Source organism: Hyperolius riggenbachi, chromosome 2 (genome assembly GCF_040937935.1).
Source record: "Hyperolius riggenbachi isolate aHypRig1 chromosome 2, aHypRig1.pri, whole genome shotgun sequence".
Taxonomy (NCBI): Eukaryota; Metazoa; Chordata; class Amphibia; order Anura; family Hyperoliidae; genus Hyperolius; species Hyperolius riggenbachi.
This window is the reverse complement of record NC_090647.1, coordinates 458,469,044-458,485,715: the sequence shown is the minus strand read 5'-3', so window position 1 is coordinate 458,485,715 and position 16,672 is coordinate 458,469,044. Positions and strand designations below refer to the sequence as shown.

General features: G+C 43.5%; 1 protein-coding gene across 1 annotated transcript in view; it reads left to right on the top strand.

Moving 5' to 3' along the window:
* The window catches only part of SMTNL2 (smoothelin like 2), a 163,285-nt gene that overhangs the window by 115,932 nt on the left and 30,681 nt on the right, over positions 1–16,672 (top strand). The window contains exons 6-7 of the mRNA XM_068270102.1: positions 6,857–7,024; positions 15,585–15,702. Of these exons, the coding sequence (XP_068126203.1) occupies positions 6,857–7,024; positions 15,585–15,702 (286 nt within the window). The remainder of the gene's footprint in view (positions 1–6,856; positions 7,025–15,584; positions 15,703–16,672) is intronic.

Sequence of the window (16,672 nt, the reverse complement as noted above, 5' to 3'; positions counted from 1 at the left end):
GTTCCCCTTTAATAATAAAATGGATATGCTGTTACAACTGTTTACAGAATGTCATCATTTTAGTTTAGAAAATTTGTTTTGGATTACGTTTTTCTTCATTCAGTGTCCTATTACCAGTTGGGAAGAAAACGGATATCTTCAACAAGGCTGTATGTAGCTTATTGCCCAATTACCCCTATACTCTAAATGCAATAACAGCTGTGAATAGAAGAATAACATCCTCTGGCTTGTTACCACAAGTGTGTGACAGCTTTCTATACCCCGTCCATCCAGATTCTTCTCACAATGGAAATGCCGCCCCCATCTCTCTCAACTGTGAAGATGGCAAAAACAAAAGTCAACACATACTTTCATTAAATCTTAAACAAAAACATAGCAAAAGCAAAACTCATCACCCACCCTCAGACCTGCTCTTCTGGAACTACTAGTTATCAGTACGGTCCCCACCCAGTCACAGTAAGTGGTGAAGCATATGACAAGAGGACCTGATTGATGGTCTGGCCTAGAGATGAGGACAAGTCCTCCTCGTAAAAATGACTGTCTTTGTGGAAATGTTTGCAGATGTGATGCTTTTCACACATGCTGATGAACAATATATCATTGTGGCAGTAATTAGAGGGGCGACAGTTAACGTTGACATATGTACGGCTTGCAGAAATACTGTACATGAAATCCCTTCAGGCTTACTAAGAAAATAAAACCAAGAATTTAAAGCTGAAAGTAGTATTTTGGATGTGTTCCAAAAAATGGTATGAGCTCCCACTACTGGATTGGCAATAGTGTCTGCTGCAGTCCTACAGCCTTCTGTAATCTTCTCTGCTTAGAGAAGTAAATCACCTGTCACTAGCCTCTGCAGGAAACATGTGTATAGTCAGTTAGCAACAGGTCAGCAAGGGACAGATGCTGGAGAGATGTTCACACTCTAGCCAATGGTTCTGAAATCTATTGCAATGATTATGCCCATGTGGCCATGACCATCTCTAGCCATGAGTGGGCCTGGCTGGATGTGGCCAGCTTAGAGTAGTGTGTACAATAGAGTGGGGGCACAGTGGTGAAGTACATAGAACTCTCACCTTAAGTCAGGTAAAAAGGGCGCTGCCGCCATAAGCCGTAATTCATAGCGGCGCTCAGTGAGTAATTTGGGCGCAGGCAAAAGACAAAGAGTCCAAATTACAATTAAAAACAGTGCAAATTGTCTGCCAGCAATAGCAGGAATCAAAATTGCATCTCATTTCCCCCCCTCTTGTACGCTGCCCTGGAGGGGAAATAGTTCTCAATTGCTTTTTGTAGCTTCACCCTGCGCCCAAATTTCCTGCTCTCTTGACAGGTAAAGATTTTTTGTGGGATAAGGGTGTCTGCTACTGATTGGAATGACGTTCAATCTTTGGTTAAAGTTCCTCTTTAATTATTGGGAGGTAGAAAATGGTGGGGCTTCACAGAAGGAGCTAGGAGTAACCAGCACAGTATAAAGCAGAGTTACAGTAAAAATATGGTGCTGACATATTTATTTATTTTTAAGCAATTCCAGTTGCCTGGCTATTCTGCTGATCCTTTGCCTCTAATACTTTTAGCCATAGACCCTGAACAAGCATGCAGCAGATCAGGGGCGTGGATCACAAAGCTGTGCAAACTGTTTAGCACGGGCGTGCTAAACAGTTAGCACGTGAAGTGCCGTTCGCTGACTTTTGCGCGTGTAAAGTGTTGCAATTCGCGTGATCGCGGACTTTTGCGTGCGCAATTTGACACAAATTGCACGCGCAAAAGTCTGCGATGGCGCGAATCGCGGCACTTTGCGCACGCAAAAGTCCGCGAACGGCACTTCACGTGCTAACTGTTTAGCACACCCGTGCTAAACAGTTTGCACGGCTTTGTGAATCAAGCCCCAGGTGTTTCTGACATTGTCAGATCTGACAAGATTAGTTGCGTGCTTGTTCCTGGTGTTGTTCAGACCCTACTGCAGAAAAATGGATCAGTAGGACTGCCAGGCAGTTGTTTGAGACCCCCTTTACAGTTACCTTGCAAGTGTACATTGTGATATATACTTCCTGTCCGGCAGGGAGTCTGTCACTGGGTGAGTAGGGAGGGGCATCGCTGTGCTTATGACCCTGTGGGCGCACTCTGCCACAGGGTCTTTTGAACAAAGTTTTTTTGTGGTGCGATGTGATGGGGCAGAGCATCGCACGGCAATGGCCAGGTGTAAAACTGGACTAAAGGAGTTTAACATGGCAGCCTCCATATACTTCTGGCTTCAGGTTCCCTTTAAGCTGCTGGGACAGCTCTCGTCACTTTGGAAAACTGGTCAGAAAAAGTCGCTTCAGCAGAGACACAAACAGTTGTGAAATCATTACAGACATTCACACCTTCTCCTAGTCCATTCAAAAGCAGACCTTTTCACCTGGATTTTCACTTTAAGGTGGGGTAAATTGGACATGCAGTCTTAAAGCGATCACAGATTTTTCTGTCTGCCAGCTGTCCAATAAACATATACGCTTATTCTGTTTAGAACTCCAATTTTTAGGTGGAAATTCCTATTGCCGGTTTTACAGGTGGAAAGGGATTTACTATATACTGTGATTGATTCCTTGTTTCGCACACCATGACTTTTTATTGACAAGCACCATGTGGTAGAGTGTAGACTTAATTGCATCTTTCCCTACAAGTCCTGAGCATAACGCCATTTATAAGCGCTCCGAGGCTCGCGGTACGTGTGTCTGCATTTCCTCTGCTCTTCTGGAATGTTTGCATTTAATCATATGGAAAGCCTGAGTGACATTGTTACAAGACCCTTGAGTGAAGCAGCTACTTCTAGAGTTGATGCCTTTTTTTCCATTATTTGGTTTACACTGCGTGTTTAATTTTCCTCTCCACCATTTGAAAAATAGGAAAGAAAATCCGTCAGGCTGTCACTTTTTTACCTAGACACAATTATCACACTGCCATTTCCGAAGCTAAACACACACTGCAATGAGTACAAAATACCCATCAAGAATTCAAATAAACTGCAAATTCCAACTAAAGCAAGTACAAAGTGCTGCAAGGAAAAACTATGTGCATTAAAATGTAGAGTCAGGTGGTTAAAAGAAACATGGAGCATGACAGATGTTGGTCATCTGAAACGGCAGCATTCTTTTGCTTGTCGTGCATGAATGTCTTACAGAGAGGGGTCTATTGAAACACCTGGCGTAATGTTTGATGAAAGGTGCAGACGTATAAAGCTTACACACTTTGAATCCTTGTCGCATGAAACGATTGTTGTTTTTGGGTGACAGTTTATTATTATTATTATTATTATTATTATTATTGATTTATAAAGCGCCAACATATTCCGTGGCACTGTACAAAGTAAGAAGCAAACATGGGGTACATAATACAGACAATGGTGTACACTAATATACAAGATACATAATTAGTGACAAAATACAAAAAATGATACAGCATACAGAATACAAAATACAGAAGTGGTAATGACAGTGATAAAAGTAACATGATGAATAAAATGTATAATGATTTCCAAGACACAAAAGGGGGAGAGAGCCCTGCCCTTGCGCGCTAACAATCTAAAGGGAATGGGGGGAAACAAGAGGAGGGGTAGTATGCGATAAAATATATAAAGGCAGTGTGTTTTAGAATACCTAGTAGGAGTGCAATTTGGTCTTAGGACAAAGGGAAGTGGCTTAAGGTAGCGCATAAGCTTGTCGGAACAAATGAGTTTTTAGAGAGCGTTTAAAAGTAACAAAGGTTGGCGAGTGACGGATGAGTTGTGGGAGGGCATTCCTGAGAAGGGGTGAAGCGCGTGCAAAATCTTGTAAGTGTGAATGTGAGGAGGTGATTCTAGAGGAGGACAACAGAAGATTGTCTGCAGATCTGAGATTGCGATTGGGTTTGTATCTGGAAATTAGTGAGGATATGTACCGGGGAGAGAGATTGTGGAGAGCTTTGTAGGTTAGGGTTAGGAGTTTGAACTGGATCCTCTGGTTAATTGGCAGCCAGTGAAGAGCTTGACAGAGAGGGTCAGCAGAGGAAGATCGAGAAGAAAGATGAATGAGATGAGCAGCTGAGTTCAGTACCGACTGGAGCGGGGCCAGTTTGTTAGAAGGTAGTCCACAAAGTAGTATGTTGCAGTAGTCCAGACGAGAAATTATAAGAGCATGTATTAACATTTTGGTTGTGTCTTGAGTGAGAAATGGATGGATGCGAGATATATTTTTGAGTTGGAGATGGCAGGAGCTGGTTATGGAGTTAAGATAAGGAATAAAAGAGAGAGAAGAGTCGAATATTACCCCCGTGCTTTGGGAACTGAAGTTTAGAAATGATCGCTGTGCAGGAATGCTGCTCCACTTCCTGCCTAGAGGCATGTTCTTTTCTATGGATATCAAAAGGTCAAGAGTAGAGAGGGGGCCTGCTGGAGGCACAAGAACAGCGGCAAGAGCAATCAAACATGGCTGATCAGCAAAGTAAGGCTGCCATTAATCAGGTCACCTGTATATACTCTAGATTTTCACCCAAAATGATTACAAACAATTTTTGGGGGGAAACAAAAATGAAATATATGTACATACTGTTAGACTAAACTCATCGTTGTGGGGACTCTTAAAACAGAGAGCAAATGGGCCTTCTGTAATGTGATTTGTGACATTAGCAAGAGCATTTGGCAATTACATTTGGATAAAATATACTGTATATTCCGGCGTATAAGACGAACCCCCCAACTTTTCCAGTTAAAATATAGGGCTTGATTCACAAAAGAGTGCTAACTGTTAGCACGGCCGTTTTCGCTCGAATGTTCGCATTGCGTGCGATCGCGAATTTTCGTGCGAAACGATAACTGTTTTCACGCACAAACACAAATTTTGCACGAAATCGTTATCGTTTTGCGCGAAAATTCATGCGAAAACGGACGTGCTAACAGTTAGCACTCGTTTGTGAATCAAGCGCATAGAGTTTGGGATGTACTCGCTGTATAAGGCTACCCCTCTTCCAACGCCCACCAAATAAAAATTTTAAAAACATCATATACTGGTGATATGTATGAACAGATACTGGTGCTGTACTGTATGTGGTACCCAGTATACAGATGATTGACTGGTTGGATTGGTCAACTCTCCCTGTTTATCAGAGCAGTATGGCAGAATACATTGCGCTGTGCCCATAAAACACACCTCTTTCACCCTTCTGGCCCATCCTTGTACCCTATTTACCTACTCGTCTGCCTCTCAGATCTCGCACATGTGAGCCTGCGCCGCTTCACTACAGTCCTCAGCAGCGCGATCTGAGAGTCGGTTACAGGATAGGGCGTATCACCCGGCATCAATGACACCAGGCATATAAGTCGACCCCTGACTTCTCAAAAGATTTTCAAGGGTTAAAAATTAGTCTTATATGCCATAATATACAGTAATTGTTTTTTGGATCGCATTCATCAATCTGATCAAAATTGTTAGCGAGTTTTTGACCATCAGTGTTGTTTTCAATAGATTACCGTTGTGATCAGAAACGATTGATTGACCGTGGGGGGGTATTGTTAATGGCCACCTTAAGGTATATACCGTATTTTTCGGCATACATGATGCTTCAGACTATAAGACGCACCTAGGTTTAGAGGGCAAAAACCAGGGAAAAACAAAATATACTAAACCTGGTGCGTTCATGGTCCAGGACTGCCTAGTAGATTTTCTCCCCCAATTATTGTGTCCCCCATGTGTCCCCTTCTGTCTCCTATCCCTCCCATGTTCTCCTCCACTCCCCCTGAATAAATGAAAGCAGCGGCAGCACGACTCACCTAACCCATCGTAGCCTGCGGCGATCAGAGACCTCTCCTATCTCTCTCTGTTCCCCTAGTGCCAGCTTCTGCTGATCGCATCATTAGCAGAAGCCGGCACTATGGAAGTGGTGAGAGAGAGGAGAGGTCTCTGATCGCCGCTTGCTCCGATGGATGAGGTGAGAGGTGCAGCTGCTGCTTTCATTTATTCAGGGGGAGTGAAGGAGAAAATGGGGGGGGGGGGGTGGAGGAGACATGAGTGACAATATTGCAAGTCCCCGCATGTAAGTCTGCGACTCCCTGTACTTGGAATGTAAAATGCAGTGACTTTTCATTTTTGGGGGAGAAGTGTGTCCTACATGCCGAAAAATACAGTAAATTCTCATTGTTGTAAGGGCAGGCGGCTTCCCGTCCACCTAACGCAGGATGGCGGTGGGACAGCGGTTCTATCATGAATCCTGGACGTCATCTCGCGAGGAATGTTATTTCACTGGAGCTTGCACGAGTGTGTTCCACCGTCACTGTGCACAGGGGACCCCAGGGCACAGCCTGCCAGCCAGAGATCAGCACTGGCAGGCTGTTTATTTTATTCATAAGTAATATTAGCATTTAAATAGCGCTGACCTCTTATGCATCGCTATACAGAGATTAGTCTTGTCACTTAACTTACCCTCTGAGGGGCTCACAATCTAATCCCTTCCACAGCCATATGTCTATGTATGTAAAGTGTAGTGTATGTATCTTAGTCTAGGGCCAATTAAGGGGGAAGCCAATTAACTTATCTGTATGTTTTATTTTTTTACATTTCTGTCCTTTTTTATTAATTAAAAAAACAACTATATATAGCAGTAGCAGCAATCAAATAGTGCCAAAAGAAAGCTCTATTTGTGAGAAGAAAAGGAGGTAAAATTCATTTGGGTGCTAAGTTGTATGACCAAGCAATAAACCGTTAGTTGTGAAATGCCGAATTGTAAAAAATAGCCTGGTCACTAGGGGGGTATAAACCTCTGGGGCTCAAGAGGTTAATTTACTTGGTCTTTCAAAAATAAATAATGGCATGCAAGTAAATCTTTTTAATCTGTAATCTTTGTATTTCAGTACAGACAGGTATTTTGATGTGACTCCAAAATCGCAGTCTCCACCCCCTGTGCTGAGTCGCCAGGCTGAGAAGAAGCGGGAGCTGGTCAGGTCCCAGACATTGCCAAGGTCGTCAGGCACGCAAGTCCGCAAGGCTTTCTTTGAGAAGTTTGAGCAGGATAGCGGAAAGTAAGTTAATTATGTAAAAGGACATAACATTGGATGATAATAAATGCAAAAGTCATAAAATCAGTGCCTCCAAATACAGGCCGAGCTCCACCTACCACACATTATCATATGCAGCATCGTGTATCACAATGTAATGTGAGCCAATTAAAGTTTTCTTTCTCAACAGCAACCAGCTGTTGTGGTTGATGAGTTCATGTTGTAATGCGGCTGCGTGAGTTGGGCTCTGGGTGGTGCTGCTAGTAAAATTATTGGTCATTTAAATTACTATACACTTACTGGGCACCCATTCTCACATGAACTCTCCCCTCCTAAGGGCCGGTTAGCACTACAGCTTAAATGCAGCAACAGTGCGGTAAGTGCATCTGCACTGCAACGTTTACATACTTACCACTTTGCATCCATTGCCACCTGTCCGCTTTATCCACTGTGCCATCTGCTGCTCCTCTGCTCATTCCAAAACCGATCGGAGCCTGGCAGAAGCATGGGGCCCCCTATTGCAAACCAGTGGGGCGCCCCATGCTTCTGTTGGGCTCAATCTGCTTCTTCCAAGCAGAGGACCAAACAGCGGGTGGCAGCGGAATTGAATCCACGGGACAGGTGAGTCAGCGCTTTCAATGCCGCCATAGGCTTCCGATGCATCTGCTTTGAGAAGCGATGGTAATACAGTTGTAGGGAAATGCAGCAGATCGGTATTTTGCACTTGTGGTTCAATGTGTGCACTTTGCGTTCTGATTGACGATGTAAATGCATCCTATTAATAACATAGGATGAGTTCGCCATTCAACTTTGCATTTATTTGTGCTCTGGAAAATGCTTTTTTTTACTGCAGTGTCAACCAGCCCTAACACCACACACACACCTACTGTCTAACACTAACCTTCCCCAACTAGTGCCTAACAGTAACCTGGCACTTAAACTACTGCTATTTCTAGCCAATTGCCCACGCAATAGAAAAATAGCTCCTCTAATAGTCCTGATTATAGTAGCTGATTGACTATTTCTACCACGTGGGGCGCCCTGCACTTCGCTTGGGCGCCTAATTACCAATAATTATTACCGGCATCCATCCAATTGACTTGATCTGGTGGTTGATTCCTGCTATGATTGATGAATGGAATCTGGTGGCTGGAGTTCTCACTACTCACTCTTGGATTCTTGAGTCCCGATTACTTCACTCTTCTGTACTGATAATTACAGGTGTCAGCTGCTAACCAACACATGTCAGAATGGTTAATGGGTGGATTGCTCTACATTATTATGTACACATTGGTAACTCCATTATACAAACAAAGATGTACTGTGCATCAGAAGTGTACCCCTTGGCAATTGAATTCTAGATTTGCAGAGACTGAGGTATCTACATATTTGAATGACAGGTAGAAGCGTAAGCAGAGCTTATAATTTCTTGTGTAAATATGAAGCAGACATTAATCTTGTATGTACATGCATAATGCAGGCCTTAAGCTGAGTATTTTATTTTCCCTTTTTTACATTGTTAAAACATACTTATTCACTACTGCTGTCTGAAAATTAACAGCATTTAGGAAGAGTGGTCACGGAAGCGGGAAATTTGGGCACTTGCGGCTATTGAACGATTTTGGCGCCGCCATAGGTGCTAATGCAAATATCGGCTATTGGGCGCCTGATAAATATTGTTTTGAAAAGTAGAGCGTTACAGTCTTTAAAATGTATTTGTTTTATTTTATAAACATTAGAATGTAATACTTTTTTTGAAGTTTTTATCGTTTTGAAAATTCAAAAGTTATAGTTATTTAACTTTTTGGTCTTTTTTTTTTTTGAAAGTTGTTTTTAAATGTAATTGGAAAGTTATAGATATTTATATTTTTTTTTCTTTGGTATTTACCATTGTTTTCTTTTGTGATGCATGTGGTTTTATGGTTAGGCATCAGGAAGGTTTTTTTTAGGGTTAGGCATCAGGAAGGGGGGCTTTAGGGTTAGGCATCAAGAAGGGGGGCTTTAGGGTTAGGCTTTAGGAAGGGGGTTTGAGGTTAGGCATCAAGAAGGGGGGCTATAGGGTGAGGCTTCAGGAAGGTGGTATTTAGGGTTGGGCTTCAGGAAGGGGGGCTTTAGGGTAAGGCTTTAGGAAGGGGGTTTGGGGTTAGGCATCAAGAAGGGGGGCTATAGGGTGAGGCTTCAGGAAGGTGGTATTTAGGGTTGGGCTTCAGGAAGGGGGGCTTTAGGGTTAGGCATCAGGAAGGGGGGTTTAGGGTTGGGCATCAAGAAGCGGGGCTTTAGGGTTAGGCTTCAGGAAGGGGGGTTTAGGGTTAGGCATCAAGAAGGGGGGCTTTAGGGTTAGGCTTTAGGAAGGGGGTTTGGGGTTAGGCATCAAGAAGGGGGGCTATAGGGTGAGGCTTCAGGAAGGTGGTATTTAGGGTTGGGCTTCAGGAAGGGGGGTTTAGGGTTAGACTTTAGGAAGGTGGGTTTAGGGTTAGGGGTCAGGAAGGGGGGGGATAAGGTAATGGGTTGGAGGGTTCTGTGTGAGAGTAGGGTTAGTTGTAGAGAAATATCATTACATTTTTCCAGCTACTATCGTCATTACTGCTGTAAATATTTTGTTTTTCATCTGGCACCCAATTCACAACAGAATTTATCGTTGAGGCTTATATCTGCTTCACCTGGCCAAGTCTCAGAGTCTCTTCAAGCTGAGTTGCTTCAGGTCACCTGAACAGGATTTTAAATAGGATTTTGAGGTGAAGGAGCCTCATTTGTATCCAAAAGAGGCAACATTTGGACAATCCTACTATACCATCAGATGATACATGTAGAATCTGGTTAAGTTGCATACCTACTTTCAATAATTGTCACATGCAAAGATTGTTGTGGGAACATTCTGGGAATGATCGTAGTACAGCCATGCTGCTCTGCAACCTGTTCTGTTGAACTATAGAGGGTTTGGTAGTAGAGATAAACATGAGGGGCACCACTGCAGGATGAATACAATAGAAGACCAATAGAAGTCAGTAGCTGGAGATCCAACATGACTGATCGCCAAAAGACGCTGTCACTGGTGTTGAGTGACATCAGCCCTCACATTACATTTCTGAATGATCTTACCAGCAGACATGCGGCCAGCGAAAATCTAAGGCATGTACAGTACTTCGCTTTAGGCTTCAAGCTGATGAAATTGACGTACTGGGCATGCTCACGTCTCTGTAGAGAAGATCAATAAGAGGACATTAGATTCCATTTTAAACAGGTGACATTTCATAGGTCTGTCTATGTAGTTTTTTATGACATTGAAATGACTTCTCCTGCGTTGGGCAATCATTGTGCCAATTCTGCTCTTTCATATTTATTTCTTATACCAGGTCTAATAGTGCATACATAAAAAAGGTGCCTGGAAAAAAGGGCGCAGGGTTTGTCTCTAGTAGAATCTCGCTAAAATAGCGATCTTTTACTACTGAATTTCCATAGTAGAATATCGGTAATATTTACTGATATTTTATTATGGCTAAAACTAACCCTTCTCACACATAACCCTCCTTCTACCGATGACTAACCCTAAGACCCCCCCCTTCCCCAGTGGTGCCTAACCCTAAGACCCCCCCCCCCCTTGTGGCACCTAACCCTAATCTCCCCACCTGGTGGTGCCTAAACCCCCCTGGTGGCACCTAAACCCTAAATCCCCCTCCTTAAGCTAACCCCCTCCCCTTCCACAAAGCCGCGATATGCAGCTATGAAGGTAAATTGAGGAGTCCAATTAGGGGCAAGAGGGGCCATTTTTTGCTGACAGTCTTGTGGGGAAAAGGCTTTTGAATAACTACATTGCAGAATTTGCAGATTTGCGTAAAAAAAAAGGAAACATTAGGCGCCCACTAGCGGCTGCCACCATGCTCCCAAATTTCCTACTTATGCCGCTAAATACGGCTTTTATCATAGGTGACTATGGCGGCGTTTTTCCTGCTTCGCTGATAGTAAAACTATGTAAATCACCTGCAGGTTTAGCTCTATGGGTGGCCCAGTTCTTCCTTGGGGATTATAAATAATGTTCTCACACTTGCATTACGTGCTAAGCAGCTCTAGAATGTTTAGAGAAATAAATCCTACATAAATCAGGGAGTGATTACTCCCATTCTCCCTCTTTTTTTTTTTTTCCCTTTTTATGCTTTTGAGGAACAGGACGTGAGCAACAAATGTATAGCACATTGCCTGCATAATCACAAGGGTGAATTTTTGGGGTAGGTGGTGGTGCAATAGGGTTGGATTTTGTCTGGCCTCATTAACCCTTCATTAGATGAATCACTAAGTGTTAACAGTGAATTTATCGACATGTTGAGTCACAACGCCCAGACTTATGCGGTCATGCACCATTCGCAGTGTATGTCGGAGCGGTTCTGCTGTGGTTTACTTGCATACACATTTACTTACTCGTCACCAAGAGCTCGGCACAAGATGTTTCATCGTGTCTCTCACACGCACTCTGTAAGCAGTGCATTTTATGTCCGATTGTTATATGTGGGACACTGGCTGATTTAATTAACATTTAGCAGTGACACTTGGCACAAACACACATTTCCTCCGTACTCTGATACAGTTTATCAGCAGGCCACATAGAACTTTTTAAGGGAAGCGGCGCAGTTGTCTAGCACCGTTATCTGGGATGTTTTGATGCCTCATCTGTAGGAAAGAGCAGCCTGTTTCACGTTTCCCAATGTGATCATAGACAGGGCTTTGTAGAGTAACATCAGGAGCTCAGCTAGTTACCCAGCTTAGCAGACAAACAGAAACTGAGCTAGAAACCAGTAAGGAGAATTGTTTTTTTTTTTTTTACCTTATTTTGACAAATCATGATATGGATAATTGAGAACCTTAAGGCTGCTTACAAACCAAGACGTTACAGGCGCACGTTAGTGCGCCTGTAACGCTCCCCCAACGCACAGCAATGTAACACAAGTGGGCTGTTCACACAGCCCACGTTGCGTTACATGTAACGCTGCACGTTCTGCGCAAAGTGCAGCATGCTACAGCGTTGGAGCGGCTATAGCCGCGTTAGACTGTTTGCACATGCGCAGTGGGGGGCGGAGAGGAGGCGGGGAGAGCCAGCTACAGTAGCCGCGCACATGGCTACTTAATATTCACTGCACTGGTGGGCGCTGATTGGCCGGCGGGACCACGTGATGCGGAGTGTCTCGCTCCGCATCACGTGGTCCCGCTGGCCAATCAGCGCCACTCTGGGAGACATTATAGGAATCGAGCCGCCTAACGCGGCTCACTCTACCGTCGGCTCTTGCAGCACCATACATTGTGTTAGGTGCACGTTATGCGACCTTAACGTGGCACCTAATGCAACGTCTTGGTGTGCAAGTAGCCTAAAGGTGTCCTCAAGCCCCTTGCAGCTGACATGTCCCAGCCCCTCCCCCCTTCCCCCTCTACTTACCTGGGTCTTCCTCCAGTCCCTGAAGGAAGCCCTGGGTAAGTAAAGCGGGGGGGGGGGGTATTATTTATTTCTATTCCTTTTTATTTTATTTTTTTATTTTTTTTGCTTGATGACAAAAAAAAAGCAACTGAACTGATAAGTAAAACTAAATATACACACATCAAACTTACATCACGCATAGTCTACTCATCAATCTCTTTCTACTCTCCCACGTCCTGTTTGTCCACTGTGATCAATGGAATTCTCCGTCCTCCATTTAAAAATGGCAATGGCCCTGCAACAGCTTCCAGGTCAGCACACTGTTAAACTGTATTATTGCCTACATGAGCCATAGGGAAACATGGACATTACCTTGCACATCAGTTATTCTTTCAGTTATAACTGACAGCGACTGATCTATTTCAGTTCTGACAAAATTTTGTCAGAACTGGAAGTAATCTTTGTAAGAAGAAAATGGTGAGCTTCTGAGCTGAACTCACGACGAGGTAAATATGTAGTATTAATTTGCAGGTACATCATGGCCCCTATGCAATTAAGTTTTTCTCCTGAGTTTTATCATAGAAGATCATTTTTCATCTTCTATTTAAAATGACTTTCCAACATTTTGCAATTGAAAAAAATACCAAAAAGTAGGTAAAATGTACTATATTAATTATTTTAAGTGTTGTCTTGCTTTGTGGTGGTTTAACCCTTCCTGGCGGTATGATTGCTGCGGCTGCGCGGCCGCCAGGGTTTTTTTTTTAACCTTTTTTTTTTTTTTTTTTTAGCATGTAGCTAGCCTAGCGCTAGCTACATGCTTCCCCCCTCCCTGCGGCGTCCCCCGTCACCTCCGATCGCCGCCGGCGCCGCTTGCCCATAAGGAAATCCCGTTCTGAACGGGATTTCCTTGAGGGCTTCCCCCGTCGCCATGGCGACGACCGGAGTGACGTCGTGACGTCACACCCCATAGTGCAGCCTGGCGGCGATTGGCCAGGCTGCGCAAGAGGTATGCGGGGGGGGCCCTGTTTAGCGGCGGGTAGCGGCGCATCTGCGGCAGGCCGCGGCGATCGGACCAAACACGCAGCTAGCAAAGTGCTAGCTGCGTGTTTGAAAAAAAGCAATTATGTAAATCGGCCCAGCAGGGCCTGAGCGGCACCCTCCATCGGCTTACCCCGTGTCCAGCACGGGGTTACCGCTAAGGAGGTTAAAAGGCATTTTATTGACTAGTTTAAAAATATCACTTAGGAGAAAACTCTGGAGAAAAAGTGAATTGCATATGGCCCCATGTGTCTCCTATTCCCCCCTGTCACAATTTTGCCGCTCCCCACCGCATTAAAAGTAGTCAAAAACCGTTTTTAAAAGTTTGTTTATAAACAAAATAGCCCCGCCGCATTCAAAGTAGTCAAAAACAGTTTTAAAAAGTTTGTTTATAAACAAAATGGCTACCAAAACCGGAAGTAGGTTGATGTACAGTATGTCCACACAAAGAAAATACATCCATACACAAGCAGGCTGCATACAGCCTTCCTTTTGAATCTCAAGAGATCATTTGTGTGTTTACCTTCTATCCCCCTGCAGCTCTCATACACTGAAGAGTGACAGGCTGATTGTTTCTTCCTGCAGACAGCTCTGTGTCTGTAATTCCTCAGTATGTGACAGCCCAGCTCCTTTCACATCCTAACAGAGGACGATTTATCCAGCTTGTAAAAGAGGGCACAGAGAAGAGGGCAGAGAGGCTGCCTGATGTAAATAGCACACATGGGAGTGTGCATAGAGTGGGCGTGGAGGAGGGATGTGCATAACAGATCAACAACACTGAAGAGTTGGCAGCCTTCCAGACACAGGGCGTCAAATCCGACAGGGGAAAGATAAGTTGATATATTACAGAGACGGTGATAGTAGAAAGTGCTGCAGTAAGCCAGAGCACATTAGAATAGGTTTAGCAACTTGTAGGATAGTAGAAAAAAGGATGACATTTTTGTTACAGAGTCTCTTTAAGGTTCTTCTTGCACTAAAGCCAAAAAAATCACATTTTATTGTCCATTTTACAGCTCACCAAACTGAGGTGTCGACATATCCTATGTTATTGATGGGATCCTTTTACACATGTCATTTTGCAACGGATCCGTTGTGATTCAATAACGCAAAGTCCTGACCTGCACAATATTTCTGGACAGGCGGCTGTGTTACCCATAGAAGCCAATCTAGGAAACGCATTCGCTCTGGATTCCAAATGGACCACAGTGGACCACTAGAACAGATACTGCACCGTCCACTCCAGCTGAACAATGGAGGTTCAACAGAACAGAAATAATAAACGGTCAACAGAACATTTCATACATTATGATTTTGGGGGGGGGAGGGTGTATCTGGTCTTGGGCTTTAATTGCATTAGCTGATATAGCTACCTTTTTAGTGTTTATGATGACCATGTGGTTTGTTGCATCCTATCCACAACTACTAGCTTATGCTAAATTGTACATATTCTTTTATTTGACTAAGAAGAGTAAACCAATGCTCTATAACTACAATTTGAAATGGAGAAAACGTTTTGGACTACCACAAAGGTCAGAATTTTATTAATAAAACAGCAAACAATTGTCTTTCATTTAGGAGATGAGTCCACCACCTTTCCTCTGCTTTAAACTGATTTCAGTTGTTCTTTAAAAACCTTATGCCTCCTTTTTACTCTTCTCCTATGGTGGAAGGTCAGGTTTGAGTTCTCATCCATTTGTTTTTGGATTGTTGACTGTTCCTGGAGTGTCTTTACAGACCCAAGCAGGGGTGGGCTCAATTTCCCTACTTAGTGATTGGTTGCCTCAGGTGACTTCCATCTATGAGTAATCATTGGTATTATACAACTAAACTAGTTTGTGGTCTTATTACTACACTATAAGTGGCTCTCTATTTTTGCTTTTAAGGTTCTTCAACAAAGATTTGATATGTTTTGATTTGTTAATACACTGGAAAAGTGTATGCTTTATCATTTGTGCAGAAAATGTTTATATTATCACAAGTTATAATTCACATACATATTTTGCTTTATAATGTGATTTTCTCCACAGAATTACCTTCTAATTTCCTCTGTAATATCCTCTTTCGTGTACTGGGGAAATCCTAGCCCTTCTGTTCTTTGTAAGCTCTAACTGGATTATTAAACTCCTTCTCTTTTGCTGTTTATAGAGGCAAGGGGGAATCCAAGGTGAAGCTGAAAAGGTCGCAGAGTTTCGGAGTTGCCAGTGCCAGCAGCATTAAACAGATCCTCCTGGAATGGTGTCGCTCCAAAACAATTGGCTATAAGGTACATTCACTGCCGTTTATATGCTTGTTGGGTTGCCTTACTGCTTTTCTCGAGTCATTATTAGCAGCAGATGACTGTGCTTGTATTTCATAACTACTTCTCATATTCATGACTACTCGTACTTTCACAGAAATTGTAGTAGCAAGAACAGCCCCACACCTTTCCTGAGTGATAGTCACTAATCAGAATACAAGTGAGGGGCAATAAAGTCATTAATCAGAGTACAAGTGAGGGGCAATAATGGATGCAACACACTGCACTTCTGATTTTGATACGGTTTCCAGCAGAAACCAGATCTTAAAGCACAAATGAACTGAAAGGGACGTGGATAATTATGTCCTTTAAAACAATGCAGATTACCTTGCTGTAAAGACCTTAAAGGGATTAGAGGTAAAGACCTTGATTACGCTGAAAACGGACAACTAACGCAGCGAAAAAGACTTTCAGTTTCAGCACACTGATATTGCAACTCATTCAGTATAACAATGTTGTTAAAACGACATTGTACACTGGTGGCCGTCTGCAGACTTTTGTTTTTTTCCCTCCTCTGGTAATATAATGTAGTGCGCCTAGCGGAAGTCATGTCCCTCACCACTCTGGCACGAGGTGCTGCATCCTCTCCCTTCCTTCACTCATGCTGGTCTGCATAGTGTACCTCCCGATGTCACTTGACTTTAGGATCCGAAAGAACGTTATAAAGACCAGCGTGAGTGAAGGACAGGAGAGGATGTGGTACTCAGCACTAGAGTGGTAAGGCATGTGACTGCTGGGCGCACTACATTGTATTACTGGGGGAGGGGGAAAATGGACAGCGACAGCGTAGTCTTTCTTTAGGTTGTGGTGGGTAGAAGGAAGGGGCCAGAGAAGCTAAGTGCTGCAGTGAGGGAGGTTTACACAGGAAGAGGGGGACAGTGAGAGACAGCCACTCTAGGTTGTGATGGGTGAGAGAACTTCAGCACTGTAAGAAAGG